Here is a 19,288-nt window from a genome sequence, read left to right on the forward strand (position 1 = left end):
GAGGAGAGTACTAAAGGACACCAATAAGAAGAAGAGACTTGCTTTGGCTAAGAAGCAGGAGCAATAGACATTAGACCGTTGAAAATTTGTCCTTTGGTCTGGAGTCCAATCGGAGATTTGTGGTTCCAACCGCCATGTTTTTGTGAGACGTGGTGTGGGTGAACAGATGATATCTGCATGTGTATTTGCCATCGTAAAGCACAGAGGAGGAGGTGTTATGGTGTGGGTGTGATTATCTGGTGACATTGTCTGTGATTTATTTAGAATTCAAGGCACACTTAACCAGCATGGCTACCACAGCATTCTGCAGCGATACGCCATCCCATCTGGTTTGGGCTTAGTGGGACAATCATTTGTTTTTCAACAGGACAATGACCCCTGTGTAAGGGCTATTTTACCAAGGAGGAGAATGATGGAGTGCTGCATCAGATGACCTGGCCTCCACAATCACCCGACCTCAACAAAATTGAGATGGTTTGGGATGAGTTGGACCGCAGAGTGAAGGAAAAGCAGCCAACAAGTGCTCAGCATATGTGGGAACTCCTTCAAGACTGTTGGAAAAGCATTCTAGGTGAAGCTGATTGAGAGAATGCTGGGAGTGTGCAAAGCTGTCATCACAGCAAAAGGTGGTTATTTTAATTGTACCTTTATTTTACTAGGCAAGTCAGTTAAGAACAAATTCTTATTTTCAATGAAGGCCTAGGAACAGTGGGTTAACTGCCTGTTCAGGGGCAGAACGACAGATTTGTACCTTGTCAGCTCGGGGATTCAAACTTGCAACCTTTCGGTTACTAGTCCATGCTCTAACCACTAGGCTACCCTGCCGCCAAGAATAAAAAAAAATATATATATTTTGTTTAACACTTTTTTGATTACTACATTAATCCATATGTGTTATTTCATAGTTTTATTCCACAATGTTGAAAATAGTAAAAATAAAGAAAAACCCTTGAATGAGTAGGTGTTCTAAAATCTTTGACCGGTAGTGTACGTCCAGAGGAGGAGACTGCCATACTTATGCCTCAACAGGAGAAGTTGTTAAAAGCACACACACACTCAGTACACACAGAGGAACTCATTCACATGCACAAACAAAGACACTCCTCTACCCAAGGGCCACCAGCCCACGTACAGACTAGATAGATACCCTGGGCGCTGACTGTACCCACTATGGTGAGTACCAGACTTGCAATCATATCCTCGTGAGTTGGGACCCTGAGAAGTAAATGGTACTGTATCTTTATTAGCTACTGTATAACTAGCTCAAACTTTCAAAGTGTATTTGCCATGTGCACAGGATACAACAGGTGTAAAACAGTACAGTGAACAGGAGGGTGCTGAGGGGAGAACCTAGACCACTCCAGTATCCCTGTACATTGAGTACAGGCACTGGCACTGACCTACTTATACTTGCATTCTCATGTTTCTTTAACTCTCATCGTTGTTCTTGTATAGTTTTTATTCAGACTTATTTTTTAAAATGTTATCTATGTTATCTAAGTTATTATCTATGTTATTATTATCATTGCATTGTTGGAAAGATCTCTCAAGGTTAGAATATTACTGTACCACAGGAGGTTGTAGGCACCTTTAATTGTGGAGAACGGCTCATAATAATGGCCTGAACGGAGCAAATGGAATGGCATCAAACACCTGTAAACAATGTTTTTTATGTATTTCATACCATGCCACTAATTCCACTCTAGTCATTACCATGAGCCCATTCTTCACAATTAAGGTGCCAACAACCCCCTGCCCAATATCCTGGCATTTGGGACTGCCTCAGCCAAACCCAGTCGGCCTCCTAGGTTCAACTTGGAAAAGTTCAAGAAGGGCATAGAGGCTTGTACCGATGGTAAGTGTTCTATCTCAAACATAACTGATAAGTCACGTGAGGCCAAAATCTGACAACTGAGAGACAGATTAGAGCTGTTGAATTTGCTTTACAGCACAGTGCGTTGATTTATATAAGCCCTGTTACATAAAGAATAAGTGAAGTTAAACACGCAGCTGTGCTGTAATTTAATGTCAAAATGTAAAACCAAAGATGCAGAAATTAATGCTTCCCCTAAATAAGTTCCCTCTGGTTTCTCTTTTTTCTTCCTCCTTTCTACAGCTGATGTTTGCACCCTAACTGGGAAGTTCGTCTTTAAACAGGCACATATTCAAGTGAAAGGTTTCAGGTTTCGATCCACATGGGGATAAGATTTTGACTAAAGACAGATTTCAGCATGGTTTGCATGCATTACTGTTAGTCAGCAGAGAGAAGAATCCAATGTGAATTCCACACTCCCCCTGGTGAGAATGTAGGCCAAAGCTGTTACAGACACTATTTATCGATTTGAGTAATGATTGTTGCCTACATGCAGGTTGAAAATCAACATATTCAGTAACCAGGTATCCAAGAGTACAAGGGTCATCTCAAACTCTGCTATTCTCCCTTTCAACTACAGAATAACTTCCACAGAACAAGTTGGACTGAGACTTGATAAAATAATTTGTATTTGTCACATACCAGTTTTGCAGATGTTATTGCGGGTGTAGAAAAATGCTTGTATTCAATCACTATATGTAGGTGATTTGAAAATGAACATGTTCATGCAATTTCCTTCTTCACTGTATGCGTGAGGAGGTCATCTAAAGGCCTGTATTGTCTCCCCTGAAGGTCCTGCTGGGTTAAAGAAGGGATCTGTTCCCCCAACCCCTGCCTCTCACCCCAGTAACCATATGGCCCCACCCCTGCCCTCTCACCCCATGGCCCCTAGCCTGCCCCCGCGACCACCAGAAGCCATGTGACTCGGAAGTGCAGAGTCGTGTGAAAGCCGGACGATATTTGAGAATAACACTACTGGCATTGAAGTACATCACAGGAGGCTGCTGAGGGGAGGACGGCTCATAGTAATGGCCAGAACAGAGCTAATGGAATGGAATCAAACCCATGGAAACCATGTTTGATGTATTTGATACCATTCCACACCAGCCATTACCATGAGCCCGTCCTTCCCAGTAAAATGCACATAAGCCTGTAGACACACACTGCAATTGCTTCAGAGCATAGAAACAGCACACCTTCCCTTTCACAAAACCCAGTTCTCTGTTAATATCCTACTATTCATTATTTCCTTCAGTAACTTTCACAGTTGAATCCCACTGGGCACACAGTGGTTGAATCAACGTTGTTTCCACATCATTTCAAATAAATTACAGTGAACCAACATGGAATCGACATTGAATTGATGTCTATGCCCAGTGGGATACTTGTCCACTGATCTTGTTTCCATTGTGTTGTGCTGAGTCATTTTGGCCAGTTGACTGACTGTGACTCTGCCTCCAGAATCCAACCTGACCCAGAAGAGAACTATGATGATGTTACGTACGCCTCTAGGAAGAGGGAACGCAACACCCTGCTAGAATTCAACTCTCTGTGGAGTGAAAAAGGTATGGGATTGTAGGTGTGAGTAAGGATGACAAAAGCAGATAATTTATTCCTTCACAAGGTAAATTTGGGGAAAAGGGGCTGTAACAGAACCAAAGCAAAGAAAGTACATTTCTCTCCTACCTTACCTGCCTGCCCGCTACTTACCTAACCTCTCCTACCTTACCTGCCTGCCTACTACTTACCTAACCTACCTTACCTGCCTGCCCGCTACTTACCTACCCTCTCCTACCTTACCTGCCTGCCCGCTACTTACCTAACCTCTCCTACCTTACCTGCCTGCCCACTACATACCTAACCTACCCTCTCCTACCTTACCTGCCTGCCTACTACTTACCTAACCTACCCTCTCCTACCTTACCTGCCTGCCCACTACTTACCTAACCTACCCTCTCCTACCTTACCTGCCTGTCCACTACTTACCTAACCTACCCTCTCCTACCTTACCTGCCTGTCCACTACTTACCTAACCTACCCTCTCCTACCTTACCTGCCTGCCCACGACTTACCTAACCTACCCTCTCCTACCTTACCTGCCTGCCCACTACCTACCTAACCTCCCTCTCCTACCTTACCTGCCTGCCCACTACTTACCTAACCTACCCTCTCTCCTACCTTACCTGCCTGCCCACTACTTACCTAACCTACCCTCTCCTACCTTACCTGCCTGCCCACTACTTACCTAACCTACCCTCTCCTACCTTACCTGCCTGCCCACTACTTACCTAACCTACCTTCTCCTACCTTACCTGCCTGCCCACTACTTACCTAACCTACCCTCTCCTACCTTACCTGCCTGCCCACTACTTACCTAACCTACCCTCTCCTACCTTACCTGCCTACCCACTACTTACCTAACCTACCCTCTCCTACCTTACCTACGATTTCAATAATCAAAAACACACATACCTTAATAGCAGCGGCTACAAAGTATTAAACAATAACATTTCCATTTCCATTTCCATCTCACTCTCATCTCACTCTCACTCTCACTCTCACTCTCACTCTCACTCTCACTCTCACTCTCACTCTCACTCTCACTCTCACTCTCACTAACCAAAATACATGACATAAACCTCAGCTCTCTGTAGCAACAGAACACTCGCTTATATAGAAGGAGTCTGTAATGGGATACAGCTGTATCCACTGACGAGGGGGCGGGGTCAGCTCCAATTAGCAAAAAGGGCTGACCAATCAGCTGCTTGGGGGAATTTCAGGAAGCCATCCTGAAACACACACATACAAAAAAAAAACACAACACAGAAACTGGGGAACGAAACAGATTATATGGGGTTAATGAACAGCCCTCCAACCCCTCCACAATTCTGACTGTATCTTTTTCATCCAATAGGACAGTGAAAGTGATGAAATGTATGAAGATCTTGATGAAAGATGGTGAGAAAGATTCCCTCCAAGTTCTATTCCACTTTTTCTATTGTACCAATCTGTGAAATGTGCAACAGGCTTTAGACATAGAGACAGAGGACTCTATAGCGACTCTATAGCGCCCAAAAGCTGATGAGATGTCTGAGACAAGTCTATAGTTTTATATAAACACTGCCCTCTAGTGAGCATTAAACACCACTGACACTTATTTATAATCAGGGGGGCAGTGGAATCAAAGGAGCAAGAGAAGAAGAGAGAGAGGGAGGAGAAAAAGCAATAGGAGGTGGAAAAGACAGAACAAAAAGAATATGAGACAAAATAGACCAAAAGGAAATTCAAAGTAAGTGTTCCTAAAAGCCTGCTGTTCAGTAGTTCCCCTAGATCTTGTTGTATTGTAGAATCCATCCGGTAGACTATAGAGAGAATAAAGTAGACTGATTTATGACCCTATGTCCGGATGACAGCGTACATACCCAAATATCAGTATCCGGCCAGGACATCCTGTTCCTGTTGTCACGTGTTAGAGGGTGTGTTAATTTATATCTATATTGCATCTATACCTTTGGGGGGGGGGGTTGGGTTTGTGGCAGACGCATTATAAATAAAGCCCAGAACAACACATGCGGCCCCAGAACACTAAACAATATTTTTAAACAGAAAAGTATGTCTCCTAGGCTAACGGGTGCTATGCATCTCTTGTCACGAACCCAATGATAAAAGCATTGAGGACGTTTTGTGTGAGGCCCCTGAATGTTTTAAATGAGTTTTGGATATGAGTGATGGGCATATGTCTTACATATTCCAACCTGAGGATTCTACTGTTAAGATATTCACAGACAGCGGCCCCAAACACCTTTATCATGCAAAACCCGGGAGTTTTTCTCCTGTGCTGCATATGAGAGAATGGCTTAAGATAAGGCTAGCGCTCTGTCAAATTGAACAGGCCCTGAGCGGTACAACCCTGCAAGGATATGCAATGGAAGAACTTGTGTGCGGGCGCAGTGATTTGAAGGCCCTAAGAATCGCTTCAATAGCGTATAGCCCCGACTCTAAAGTGACAATTTTAGCATGTGAACAATTTGATAGTACAAATGCGACGAAGTCTGTCAGTTCATATGTATTTTCCAAAGCCTGCAGGGATGTAAACTTTTTTATGCCAGTGTTTAGCTTTAAATGGATTGATTACCCTATATACATAACCCTGATGAATAAGCTGGACAGTCTTTTCCAAAATCGTGAACAATTACGGCGCTGGCCGCGTCTATCCTTAAAACATACCCAGGATCTACATGCCAGACGTTTGATCTATCCCTGGAGTGAAAACTTACGGAGCCTTGACGGAGAGTGTGTGGGATATCCTGAGAGCAAGAGAGCATGTCTTGATGTGGGTGAATTGGAGACGGATGGGGGTCAGGGCTAACCGGCCCCTTTATCTGTAATAAATGAATATTAAAAATGTAAAATTAATTATAACCTGTTTTACACTGTATGTACTAAATATAATGAATTAAATAAATGGTTTTAAAGAGGTATCTCGCCTTTAACGAAGGGGCTCTGTCTTTTAGATCTATCATCATGCATGTCTCTGAGAAAAGTCATTTCGGAAAAGATGTGTGTGTGAGGGCGTCTGCGTGCGAGTGTAGGTGTGTGTGTTTCAAAACAAAAGGGTGTGTGTGTTCAACAATGCCATGGCATTTGCACTCAAGGCTCTATCTCTCTCTTTCTGTCAAGATATCTGGCTACCCCCAATCAAAAAAGTGTGTGGGGTTGTGTTTGTGTGACTCTTCAAATGGGCACTTTCGATTCATTTACCACACAAGCCTTTCAAATACGTATTTATCTCATCCCCAAGGACGTGGGGGCCTAAAAAGTCAAACACCTCGGCAGAAAATATATTTTCTAGACAACCTCCTACAGTTTAAAACATATGTTATTTGTAATCAGTGCATATACAAACGGCCTCCCACCCAGGCCCATAAATTTATATCAGACACTCCCCAAAGCTGCTACCCATGATGTTGTAGGAAATCAAAAGGAAATACAGGCAGACAATATGTCGAGACAACCACCTGTGGTTTTGGGGTCTCTAAACATTCAGAGGTCCTGCCACCCGAAAAAAAACGTCATCCCCGCTCTGTAAAATCATTACAGAATATCTCTCCTTTGAGCCAAGTCCGCGGAGCGAGGCTAGTGAAACAGATACTATCCCCTCTGTACGAATGGCCAAAAGCTTAACTCCAGACACCAGGCCAACAGCCCAGAACAGCTAAAAGATCATCCTTGAATCTGTCCTAATGGAGCTTTCTGAAGGTGAGTTAGTGAAAATAACTCAGTGAAAATAATATATTTGATTTGAAGGCTAGGTATTTTCAGGGAATGGTATGGATATTATTGATATTATTGGAATATTAAACCGGCGTGATATGATTTTTTAAACGGGGGACAATGATTTTTTTAGGAAATATGTCAAATGCACGTATTCTTATAATTTAAAATGTATATATAAATCGGATAAATATATGTTAATATTATCTAACGTTTGTAGGGTATCCATCCTTTACGCAGTTGCTCAGGGGAATAAATGATCTGGAACAGCCTTCGTTAGAAGGGGGTTCAGCAGGAGCAAAACGCATGCAGCCAGTCCCCATCACATTATTGTAGACGTAAGTCCAATAATAAAATACATAAGAATATTTATACATTAAAAACAAAAAGTGTGCACCCTATATTAAAAGCAATTTTTGTGTTTACAGCTGACATACCGCCAAGAAGGATAACGGCATTATGTATTTATTATTATTATGCGTCGGCATTATTATGTACTCTGAACGACTATGGCGGAGAAGATGACATAGATGCTATTCTCCCATTCTGTATGAACGTTTTCTCAAACACACCGAGAACCGAGGATTTAAACATCCCGTCAACTCCCCCCCTCGCTCCATATTCCAGAGCCAAACAGGCAATGCACAACTCGTGCGCAAGTACATTGCGCAGAATCACCCCAGACCAAAAAGTGTTACTGGGCAGGGAACTTACTGCTTCAAAAAACAACGCTCCATGGACACGGTATGAAGCCATTATATATATATATATATATATATATACACTGCTCAAAAAAATAAAGGGAACACTAAAATAACACATCCTAGATCTGAATGAATGAAATATTCTTATTAAATACTTTTCTCTTTACATAGTTGAATGTGCTGACAACAAAATCACAGAAAAATCATCAATGGAAATCAAATTTATCAACCCATGGAGATCTGGATTTGGAGTCACACTCAAAATTAAAGTGGAAAACCACACTACAGGCTGATCCAACTTTGATGTAATGTCCTTAAAACAAGTCAAAATGAGGCTCAGTAGTGTGTGTGGCCTCCACGTGCCTGTATGACCTCCCTACAACGCCTGGGCATGCTCCTGATGAGGTGGCGGCTGGTCTCCTGAGGGATCTCCTCCCAGACCTGGACTAAAGCATCCACCAAGTCCTGGACAGTCTGTGGTGCAACGTGGCGTTGGTGGATGGAGCGAGACATGATGTCCCAGATGTGCTCAATTGGATTCAGATCTGGGGAACGGGCGGGCCAGTCCATAGCATCAATGCCTTCCTCTTGCAGGAACTGCTGACACACTCCAGCCACATGAGGTCTAGCATTGTCTTGCATTAGGAGGAACCCAGGGCCAACCGCACCAGCATATGGTCTCACAAGTGGTCTGAGGATCTCATCTCGGTAACTAATGGCAGTCAGGCTACCTCTGGCGAGCACATGGAGGGCTGTGCGGTCCCCCAAAGAAATGCCACCCCACACCATGACTGACACCATGACTGACCCACCGCCAAACCGGTCATGCTGGGATGTTTCAGGCAGCAGAACGTTCTCCATGGTGTCTCCAGACTCTGTCACGTCTGTCACATGTGCTCAGTGTGAACCTGCGTTCATCTGTGAAGAGCACAGGGCGCCAGTGGCAAATTTGCCAATCTTGGTGTTCTCTGGCAAATGCCAAATGTCCTGCACGGTGTTGGGCTGTAAGCACAACCCCCACCTGTGGACGTCGGGCCCTCATACCACCCTCATGGAGTCTGTTTCTGACCGTTTGAGCAGACACTTGCACATTTGTGGCCTGCTGGAGGTCATTTTGCAGGGCTCTGGCAGTGCTCCTCTCTGCTCCTCCTTGCACAAAGGCGGAGGTAGCGGTCCTGCTGCTGGGTTGTTGCCCTCCTATGGCCTCCTCCACGTCTCCTGATGTACTGGCCTGTCTCCTGGTAGCGCCTCCATGCTCTGGACACTACGCTGACAGACACAGCAAACCTTCTTGCAACAGCTCGCATTGATGTGCCATCCTGGATGAGTTGCACTCCCTGAGCCACTTGTGTGGGTTGTAGACTCCGTCTCATGCTACCACTAGAGTGAAAGCACCTCCAGCATTCCAAAGTGACCAAAACATCAGCCAGGAAGCATAGGAACTGAGAAGTGGTCTGTGGTCACCACCTGCAGAACCACTCCTTTATTGGGGGTGTCTTGCTAATTGCCTATAATTTCCACCTGTTGTCTATTCCATTTGCAGAACAGCATGTGAAATGTATTGTCAATCAGTGTTGCTTCCTAAGTGGACAGTTTGATTTCACAGAAGTGTGATTGACTTGGAGTTACATTGTGTTGTTTAAGTGTTCCCTTTATTTTTTTGAGCAGTGTATATTATTAGTTATACTTATTTAATTATCTATAAAAAAAAATAATGATTGAATATGTTAAAACTATGACAAATAATGTTTTTTCAGACTCCAACGAGACATGCCCGGCAGAATCTGGAATACCTGGTGAAAAAAGTCAAGAGCCCCCGGTTTCTGCGATTCGTTAGAACAGCCCTCATCAAAAAAGGTAATTGAATTATGTATTGTTAATATATAGTATTATACCTTAAATGTATTTGACATTTTGTATCATTTTAAAGGTAATTTTCAAAAAAAAAATGTAAAGGTAATTTTCATTTTTAAAGTAATCTTGTTGTTAATCCCACCAAAATGTCCGATTTCAAATAGGCTTTTCAGCGAAAGCACTACAAATTATTATGTTAGGTCTCCACCAAACCACAATAAGCACAGCCATTTTCCAGCGAAATATAGCATTCACAAAAAGGATCTTCATCAGATGACACTCATAGGACTTCATGTTACACAATACACGCATGTTATTTTTGATAAAGTTCATATTTATATAAAAAATCGGAGTTTACATTGGCTTATTAGATTCACTAGTTCCAAAAACATCAAGTGATTTTGCATAGCCACATCATTTCAACAGAAATACTCATCATAAATGTAGATGATAATACAAGTTATACACATGGAATTATGGATATACCTCTCCTTAATGCAACCGCTGTGTCAGATTTTTTTTAAAGTTTACGGGAAAAAGCAACACATGCAATAATCTGAGACGGCGCTCAGAACAGAAGCCAAATTAGCCTCCATGTTGGAGTCAACAGAAACCAGAAAATAAATGATAAATGTTTCCTTACCTTTGATGAACTTCATCAGAATGCAGTCGTAGGAATCTCAGGTCCACAATAAATGAATTTGTTCGAAAATGTCCGATATTTATATCCAATTAGCTACTTTGGTTAGCGCATTTGGTAAACAATTCCAAAGTCACAAAGCGCGTCCACTATAACGTGACGAAATGTCCAAAAGTTCCGTAACAGTCAGTGGAAACATTTCAAACGATGTACAGAATCAATCTTTAGAATGTTGTTTACATATATCTTGAATAACGTTCCAACCGGAGAATTAGAATGACTTCAGATGACCGGTGGAATGCAAGTCCTTCCCCTGTGAAAGCGCTTGGTGAATGCATGGTCAACTCGTGGCAGTGGTGACTATTTCCTGTGTCATTCGACCCCCCTTCACATTAGTGTCATCAGACAAAGTTCTATTGACTGTTGATATCTAGTGCAGAAGACCTCACACACCTAGAGCATGCGGAGGATTTCGGCTCCCCGGACATTCACAATGAAACAACGAAACCGGAGTATTCATCGTTTTAAATGACATTTCAGAGGTAGACGGCCTGTTATTATGGGAGGCGGCCAACCTTATTGATTCCTCCAATTCTTTGGTGGAAACACCCAAACCTGAAATAGAACAAGCTAGGTTTTTACAGCCTTTTCCAGGGCTCTAAAATCCCGAAAGGTTTTGCTCCACAAACGAATGGGGGCTTTACTCGAGCGACAATACCGCCAGGATCTATCCTTCTGGCATAGAATAATGCCACGTTTGTTAAACAACAATCCGATTAAAAAACGCAAATACAGGCGCTAAAAACATATATGTAACATGTATCCTTCTAGAATACCACAAGAACACATCATTAATAATCCAAATGGCTGAGCCAACAGACATAATTGAGACAGTTGAAACCCTGTTATCCCAGATACCGCCCGAACTCCAAGCTATAATTAACCATATGAATGAGGCTGGGGTAACAGACATAATGCCGATAGATGAAACCCTGTTATCCCAGATACCGCCCGAACTCATAGAAATAATTAATCGTATGAAAGAGTCAGGGGCGACCGATGAAAACCTGTTAACCCAGATCCCGGACGCCCTCATATCGTTTGTGCTGCCATCCTGTTAGAAGGTAACAGATTATTTTATTACAATGGTTAAATTGGATTTTCATTGTGTTCAATGGTTTTATTTGCCCCCTAGTGGCGCTTTCTGGTACTTAGAAAGACGACGCAAACAGGAAGTACAGAATTTGTTTTGCACGCATAGAAGCAGCTACAAACAACGCTACGGTGCAGGTCTTTCAATGTAGTTATTTCTTGTCACGCTTCAGCCTTGGAAAAATATTTGTTTGTAAGTTCGATTCAAGCATTTAGCTAATGATGATAATCTTGTTATTGATAGAGTTGCTTACATATCAATGTTGGTTGCATTTACTCACAAATTGCAATGCCTTTAATGTATGTCGTTAGCTGTATTACTTGCTCATGTGTCATGCAAACGAATTGTAAAATATACAATACTGTAGTTTTGTTAGTGTTTCTAGTGTAATATGCTTTGTTATTCTACATAGATGGTTATACATTATTAGAGTAATGAAAGGAGCCAATTACCATATGGTTAACAATTAGCTATATGGTTTGGCATCATGCCAGATGCATGGTACCACTAAAGTATATTCTTTTCTGTATTTTGCAGTTTCACAACATAAACGTTTTCAATATATTCATTCAAGAAAAGTCACGCCTTGGGAGTTTTATTGAAGACTTAGTTGTTAGCTATCTGTCTAGTTTTGCATGGGAACGCAATTCAAGGGCAGAATAGTGAAAAAACATCATCACAGCGGGCTCAAGCACAAGAATAACTGCACAGGTGGTTATGTTTCTACGTTCATCAGCCAACAAAGCCTCTTATCCTAGGGAAGACCAGCAGTCTACGATGCAACAACCAGAGCCAGGTGTTCAACAGAGAGAGATGGAAGAGCCTCTTCAGCACATTGGGACCAAGTCTCAATCTACAAGATCAAGGTCATCAAAACAGTCAAGCAGATCCTCAACGGCGAGTTCTGCAGCCGTCAAAGCACGCGCCAAGGCAGACGCAGCGCGTGCACAAGTCCCCTATGCTGAGAAGGAAGCTTCTGTGATGAAGCAAAAAGCTGACCTCGAGGCAACTTTATATGTTCTCCAAGTTGAGAGAGCAGCTGCTGCTGCGTTGGCTGAAGCTGCAGCCTTTGAAGAAGCTGTAGGATCAGAACGCAGAGAGCTTCGCAAAGAACTAGACACAGGGACACAGCCCTTAAGTCCAGTCCAACGTACATGTGAGTATGTGCAACAACATGCTAGGCCCTACTTTGCTGAACTTCCATTTGAAGTGGAGAAACAAGAGGTTAGTGTTGACCCAGCTACATGCCATAATCAAGAAAATAGCAAACAACAGAACATGAGCAGAGACTCTCCGTTCAAAAGAAATGAACAGCAGCATGGTGGAAATGGAAAGCAAGCCCACTTCCAGTTACACACACACAACTTCCCTGAGTCACAAGTGGCACCAGACCTCATCAAGTACCTCCTACGACGTGAGATGGTGAGTTCCGGACTCCTGAAGTTTGAAAATGATTGGGCATGGAAAGCATCCTTTCTCAATGCGACCAGAGACTTGAATTTATCAGCCAGGGAAGAGTTAGATCTAATTACCAAGTGGCTAGGGGCAGAGTCATCTGAGCAAGCAAACAGAATTAGATCTGTCCATATTTTCAACGCAACAGCAGGACTTAACATGGTCTGGCAACAACTAGAAGAGTGCTATGGTACACCCGAAGTGATCGAGAATGCACTGTTGAAGAAAATTTATGATTTTCCAAAACTGGCTAACAAAGACAATCACAAACTAAGAGAACTAGGTGACATTCTTCTCGAACTGGAGTGTGCTAAAGTAGAAGGGTACCTTCCAGGCCTCGCTTATCTGGACACATCTGGGGGGGTAAACCCTATTGTAGAGAAACTTCCATTCAGTTTACAAGAAAAATGGATAGCACAGGGATCCAAATATAAGGAGGAGTATCGGGTAGCATTCCCACCATTCTCGTTCTTCTCGAGATTCATCAGGAACCAGGCGAAAATTAGAAATGACCCCAGCTTCACCCTCTACACCTCAACTAACCAGGTGTCCATGAAAAGTGAGAAACCTGCCAGGTACAGCAGCAAGACACCTGTGACTGTATACAAGACAGATGTGTCATCTGAGGCCTCAGACCACCAAACCAAACCCAGTAAGACAAAGGTTGAAAACCCTGACCGTCACTGCCCAATACATAACAAGCCTCATCCTCTTAAAAAGTGTTGTGGGTTTAGATACAAAACTCTAGATGAGCGTAAATCATATCTCAAAGACAATGGCATTTGTTTCCGATGTTGTGGGTCAACTCAGCACAGAGCTAAAGACTGTAAGGTTTCAATCAAGTGCTCTGAGTGCGACAGCGACAGGCATCTTGCTGCTCTGCATCCAGGCCCAGCCCCTACAAATACAGACACCGCTACAGCAGAGACAGAGCATGGCGGGGAGCAAGGTGACGAAGCTCTTCTATCTGTTACCTCAAAGTGTACAGAGATCTGTGGTGAGGCAGTCAATCCAAGATCATGTTCAAAAATATGCCTAGTCAAAGCTTATCCGGCTGGGAAAAGAGAGAAAGCTGTCAAAATGTATGTAGTGCTTGATGAACAGAGTAACAAATCTCTGGCCAAGACAGAGTTTTTCAGTCTCTTCAATATCAATGACAACTCTGCTCCATACACCATGAAGACGTGTTCTGGGGTAACAGAGACTTCAGGCAGGAGAGCCGTCAACTTTATGGTGGAGTCTATAGATGGACACATGCAGCTCACTCTCCCTACTCTGATAGAGTGTGATATGATGCCAGACTGTTACGGATACAGTTATCCTGTGTGTGTGTGTATCCTGTGTGTGTGTTTCTTTTCTCTCCTTCTCCCCTCACAGGTGAAAATCATCACTCCCCAATCAGTCAACAATCAATCATCAATCAGAAGACACACCTCCTCCTATTTCCTATCCTATCACAGTTCCTTCCCCATGGTTTAAAAACCCCATCATTTGTTTGTTCTAAAGCAATCTCTAGCTCAATCTCTCTGTAAATGCCATGTCTGTAGGTCTCTGTGTTTCACTCTCGCTTTGTGTCTTAACCTCTCTTTTGTTTAAGCACCTCATTTATGGTGTTTGTTTGTTGCTGGTGGGAAAAGGGGGAAACCAAGACAAGTCGCCCATGGGCATACACTATCCGTAGGTGAACTTTGTTAAATACACTAGTTAGAACTGGGCGGACCACCCACTGTATTTTTGGTTAGTTAGTTAGCTGTTGTTAAAGTAGGCTAGTCTAGCTTAGGGGTGTTTTTGAATACTTATTGTTTATTTTCTTGGGTCCAGCTCAGCCCCTTTTCCTGCTCCCCCCATTACCGTGTGTTTATAAATAAACCTAGAGTTTGACGGTAGATTTCTGTTGTCGTGGTTATTTCGTGCACACTTTTACTTTGTCACAATAATAATTTGCATGAGTTATGTTACGGGTCTCATTACCATCCCCCCTAGACTGTCGGGCCAAAAGGGATTCGTAACACAGACAATAGGATGGAGATTCCCTCCCCCGACATTGCGTATCATCATCCCCATCTGCAACCAGTTATGGACAGAATTCCAGCTGTGGACCCAGACGCTCCCATCCTCCTGCTCTTAGGACGAGACATCTTAAGGGTACACAAGGTACGAGAGCAAATCAATGGGCCCCACGACACTCCTTATGCACAGCGACCTCGGGTGGGTCATTGTGGGTGAGGTCTGTCTGGGAACGGCTCACCGACCAGCCAATGTTAATGTGTTCAGGACAAACATACTTCAAAATGGTCGCACATCCTATCTGAGCCCTTGCCGTGACATCATCCAGGTAAAAGAGAACTACAACAGCGTAGCTCAGAAACACATCTCTCCCTCTACAGTGAACTCGAGAGATCCAAACACAACTGTGAACACAGACAGCCTGGGATGTTCCGTGTTCGACAAAACACAAGACGATGATAAACCAGCACCATCAGTGGAGGATAAAGCCTTATTGGACATTATGGACAAACAGGTTTTCCAGGATGATGGAAACAACTGGGTGGCTCCACTACCTTTACTCCCCACTAGACGTCGCCTTCCTAATAACAGGGAGCAGGCCATGAACCGTCTCACATCACTTCGCAGGACTTTAGACAAAAAGCCTGACATGAAGCGTCATTTTATTGACTTCATGCAAAAGATGCTGGATAACGACCAAGCCGAACCTTCACAGCCACTAGAGGGAGACGAAGAACGTTGGTATCTGCCCATATTTGGTGTTTACCATCCACAAAAGCCTGAACAAATACGAGTAGTATTTGACTCCAGTGCTAAGTGTCAAGGCGTGTCACTTAACGATGTTCTGCTCAGTGGTCCAGACTTAAACAACACACTCTTGGGTGTCCTAATGCGTTTCCGCAAGGATTGCATTGCACTAACAGCAGATGTGCAACAAATGTTTTACTGTTTTGGTGTACGTGAGGATCACAGAGATTACTTAAGGTTTCTCTGGTATGAAGACAACAACCCAGATAGAAACATAACTGAGTACAGGATGAAAGTCCATGTATTTGGGAACAGCCCTTCACCAGCTGTAGCCATCTACTGCATGAGACGAGCAGCGCTACAGGGTGAGAAGGAACACGGGTCAGAACCCAAGCATATCGTTAATTAACCAGATGAATGAGAGTCCAAGATCTTCCACACCGGACCCCCCACAAACCCCGCCATTAACGCCCATGTCCGAAGAGTCTGAAATGCGATATGATGTTTTTGAGGAATTGGAAAATTGTCTAATCTATCAGGAGGGAGATGGTATTGATAGAAGTGTCCGGGTTGTGTACCGAAATAAATTCAGCAATACAGAGATTCGACAATTTTTCTTATTCACATGGGTGAATCAGAATCTTGACTATGCAGTGTTTTATGTGATGATACTGGATACTCTGAATGAACTGTTTGACAGGGCAAGAGATTATGGCGAACCTTATGATGTCTTTGTCATGAGAATTATGTTCTCAATGTCCATAAACCCAATTGAATTAATTACTCAGCCTGAAACCCAGAATTTGTAAGAAACTGGTTGAAATTAATCAGACGGACGCACAGCTACAGTAGTCAGAAAATGTATTTACGAGAGCACACTAGCCTGTTGTACAAAACAATTCATTTTATATTGGCTTGAGTTGAAATGTCTGACATTGCACTTTATTTCAAAATTATATTTTCTCAGTATCTAAAATCCTGTAGTTAAATTGAAATTGCTATATCCAGCAAGAATATCAGCACCCTGCAAGTTTTGGTGCTGCAGGTATGTTTTTTGTCCTGCAAGAATTGTTATATTGTGCACAAATATCAAAAACCTGGTTTCGGTCCTGCATGATTCCTGCAAGAATGTACTTGGTCCTGCAGGAATGTACTTGGTCCTGCAGGAATTGCCATATTGTCACGACTCCTACCGAAGGTGGCTCCCCTTCCCGTTCGGGTGGCGCTCGGCGGTCGTCGTCACCGGCCAACTAGCTGCCACTGAAGGAGGCTCCCCTTCCCGTTCGGGTGGCGCTCGGCGGTCGTCGTCACCGGCAAACTAGCTGCCACTGATCTTTTCCTCCCCCTCCTTGTCTGTTTATTAGTTACACCTGTTGTTAATTAGGTTTATTAGTTGGGCTTTATTAGCCAGCCGGCTGGGTGTGCGGCATTGTTTTATGTGTACTCGCCTGTAAGTCACGGTTATTCGTGTACGTGAGTTATTTTCGGGACTGTTTAGTTCCCCTGTGTTAAAACCTGTTATGGCAAGGAGTTCCCCTCTGGGAACTCCACCCCCATTCAGCTGAAAAGGTGGCGCAGGGAATTCAAAAATATTTTTGAGAAATATTTAACTTCCACACATTAACAAGTCCAATACCTCAAATGAAAGATAAACATCTTGTTCATCTACCATTCATGTCCGATTAAAAAAAAAAAAATACAGCGAAAACACAACATATATTTATGTTAGATCAAAGGGAAAACGCAGCCATTTTTTCCAGCCAAAGATAGAGTCACAAAAGTAGGATTAGAGATAAAATGAATCACTAACCTTTTGAAAATCTTCATCAGATGACACTCATATGACATGTTACACAATACATTTATATTTTGTTCGATAATATGCATATTTATATCCACAAATCTCGGTTTACATTGACGCCATGTTCAGAACTGCCTCAAAATATCCGGAGGAATTATAGAAAGCTACGCCAGATAACAGAAATACTCATTATAAACTTTGACTAAAGATACTTGTTCTACATATAATTAAAGATACACTGGTTCTTAATGCAACCGCTGTGTCAGATTTTTTTTAAACGTTACGGAAAAAGCCTAACATTGCAATAATCTGAGACAGCGCTCAGACGTAAAAGTATTTCTCCGCCATGTTGGAGTCAACAGAAATACGAAATTACAACATAAATATTCCCTTACCTTTGATGGTCTTTCATCAGAATGTAGTGCAAGGAGTCCTAGTTCCACAATAAATCGTTGTTTTGTTCCATAATGTCCAATACTAGTGTCCAATTAGCTGCATTTGCTATCACTTTCAGCTCACGTGCCCAAAACTGACTGCTGGTCCAGGATAACTCGCACGAAAACTTCAAAAAGATATATTCCAGGTCGAATAAACTGGTCAAACTAAGTAGAGAATCAATCTTCAGGATGTTATTATCATATATATCCAATAACGTTCCAACCGGATCATACGTTTTCAGCTGGAGCCAAATGGAACGGCGGTAGCACCCACAGAGAAATGCGCCACAGGAAAATGGCATTCTGTCAGGACACTGACTATTTCCCCTCCCATTCGGTCAAAGTTCGCAGCAAATGCTCCATTACACTTTCTACTGAATGAGGACATCTAATGGAAGGCGTAGGAAGTGCTACCAGATCCATATCTTGTTGGGAAAGGAGGGGGCGATGACGTCAAATTTGCCCCACATTCAGAATTTCACTTCTTGTTTGGAAGATTGCCTGCCCTATGAGTTCTGTTATACTCACAGACATAATTCAAACAGTTTTAGAAACTTCAGAGAAGTGTTTTCTATCCAACAGTAATAATAATATGCATATATTAGCAATCTAGGACAGAGTAGGATGCAATTCACTATGGGCACGCAATTCATCCAAAGTGAAAATACTGCCCCCTATCCTCAACAAGTTTTAAGGGGCATTTTTTTTGAGTGGCGTCTGTTTTCACCTGGTTGGTGAATAAAGAAGTAGTGTACTCTGAACTCTCTGTCTCCTGAGTCTGGCTCCTTCCTCCACTACACCCTGGGCATTACACATCTTATGCAGCCTTTGGCCCTGCAGGATTGCTGGAGGATATGTAGTTGGTTGTTCAGGATTTTCAAAATTTTCTGTAGGACTAGTCATAGTCATGCAAGAGACACCTGCACAATTCCTTCACAAAGAATCACAGGAAACCTGCAGAAGCTTTTGTAAGCTACTTTTTGTAAACTGCTTAATGAAAAAATTATGCGAAACATATTCGTATATTTTTATTTTCTCCATCAGTACCAGGGGCACAAGTGTTTTCATGCAAACTGTATTCTTTACCTCCTATTTTATTGTCTGTATGTCACTATATCAATTGAATTCAATTCAAATGGCTTTATTGGAATGGGAAACATATTTTTTATTTTATTTTATTTTACCTTTATTTAACCAGGCAAGTCAGTTAAGAACACATTCTTATTTTCAATGACGGCCTGGGAACAGTGGGTTAACTGCCTGTTCAGGGGCAGAACGACAGATTTGTACCTTGTCAGCTCGGGGGTTTGAACTCGCAACCTCTAACCACTAGGCTACGCTGC

General features: G+C 42.7%; 1 protein-coding gene across 4 annotated transcripts; it reads left to right on the forward strand.

Annotated features, from left to right (window-relative positions):
* Positions 1-1,068: 1,068 nt before the first annotated feature.
* LOC115104742 (uncharacterized) lies at positions 1,069-14,853 on the forward strand. 4 transcript variants are annotated; one of them, XM_065007492.1, is made up of 7 exons: positions 1,069-1,173; positions 1,739-1,855; positions 3,335-3,438; positions 4,788-4,831; positions 7,388-7,485; positions 7,576-7,891; positions 9,609-14,853. In XM_065007492.1, the coding sequence occupies exon 7, from the start codon at positions 12,216-12,218 to the stop codon at positions 14,430-14,432; it is 2,217 nt and encodes a 738-aa protein (XP_064863564.1). In that variant the 5' UTR covers positions 1,069-1,173; positions 1,739-1,855; positions 3,335-3,438; positions 4,788-4,831; positions 7,388-7,485; positions 7,576-7,891; positions 9,609-12,215; the 3' UTR covers positions 14,433-14,853. The 4 variants fall into 4 exon arrangements, 3 of the variants coding, with proteins under 3 accessions (XP_064863564.1, XP_064863566.1, XP_064863565.1); XM_065007493.1 differs by lacking the exons at positions 1,069-1,173; positions 1,739-1,855 and adding an exon at positions 1,865-2,792; XR_010460575.1 differs by lacking the exons at positions 7,388-7,485; positions 7,576-7,891; positions 9,609-14,853 and adding an exon at positions 6,105-6,366.
* Positions 14,854-19,288: the final 4,435 nt, after the last annotated feature.

This window comes from Oncorhynchus nerka, linkage group LG22 (genome assembly GCF_034236695.1).
Source record: "Oncorhynchus nerka isolate Pitt River linkage group LG22, Oner_Uvic_2.0, whole genome shotgun sequence".
NCBI classification, from domain to species: domain Eukaryota; kingdom Metazoa; phylum Chordata; class Actinopteri; order Salmoniformes; family Salmonidae; genus Oncorhynchus; species Oncorhynchus nerka.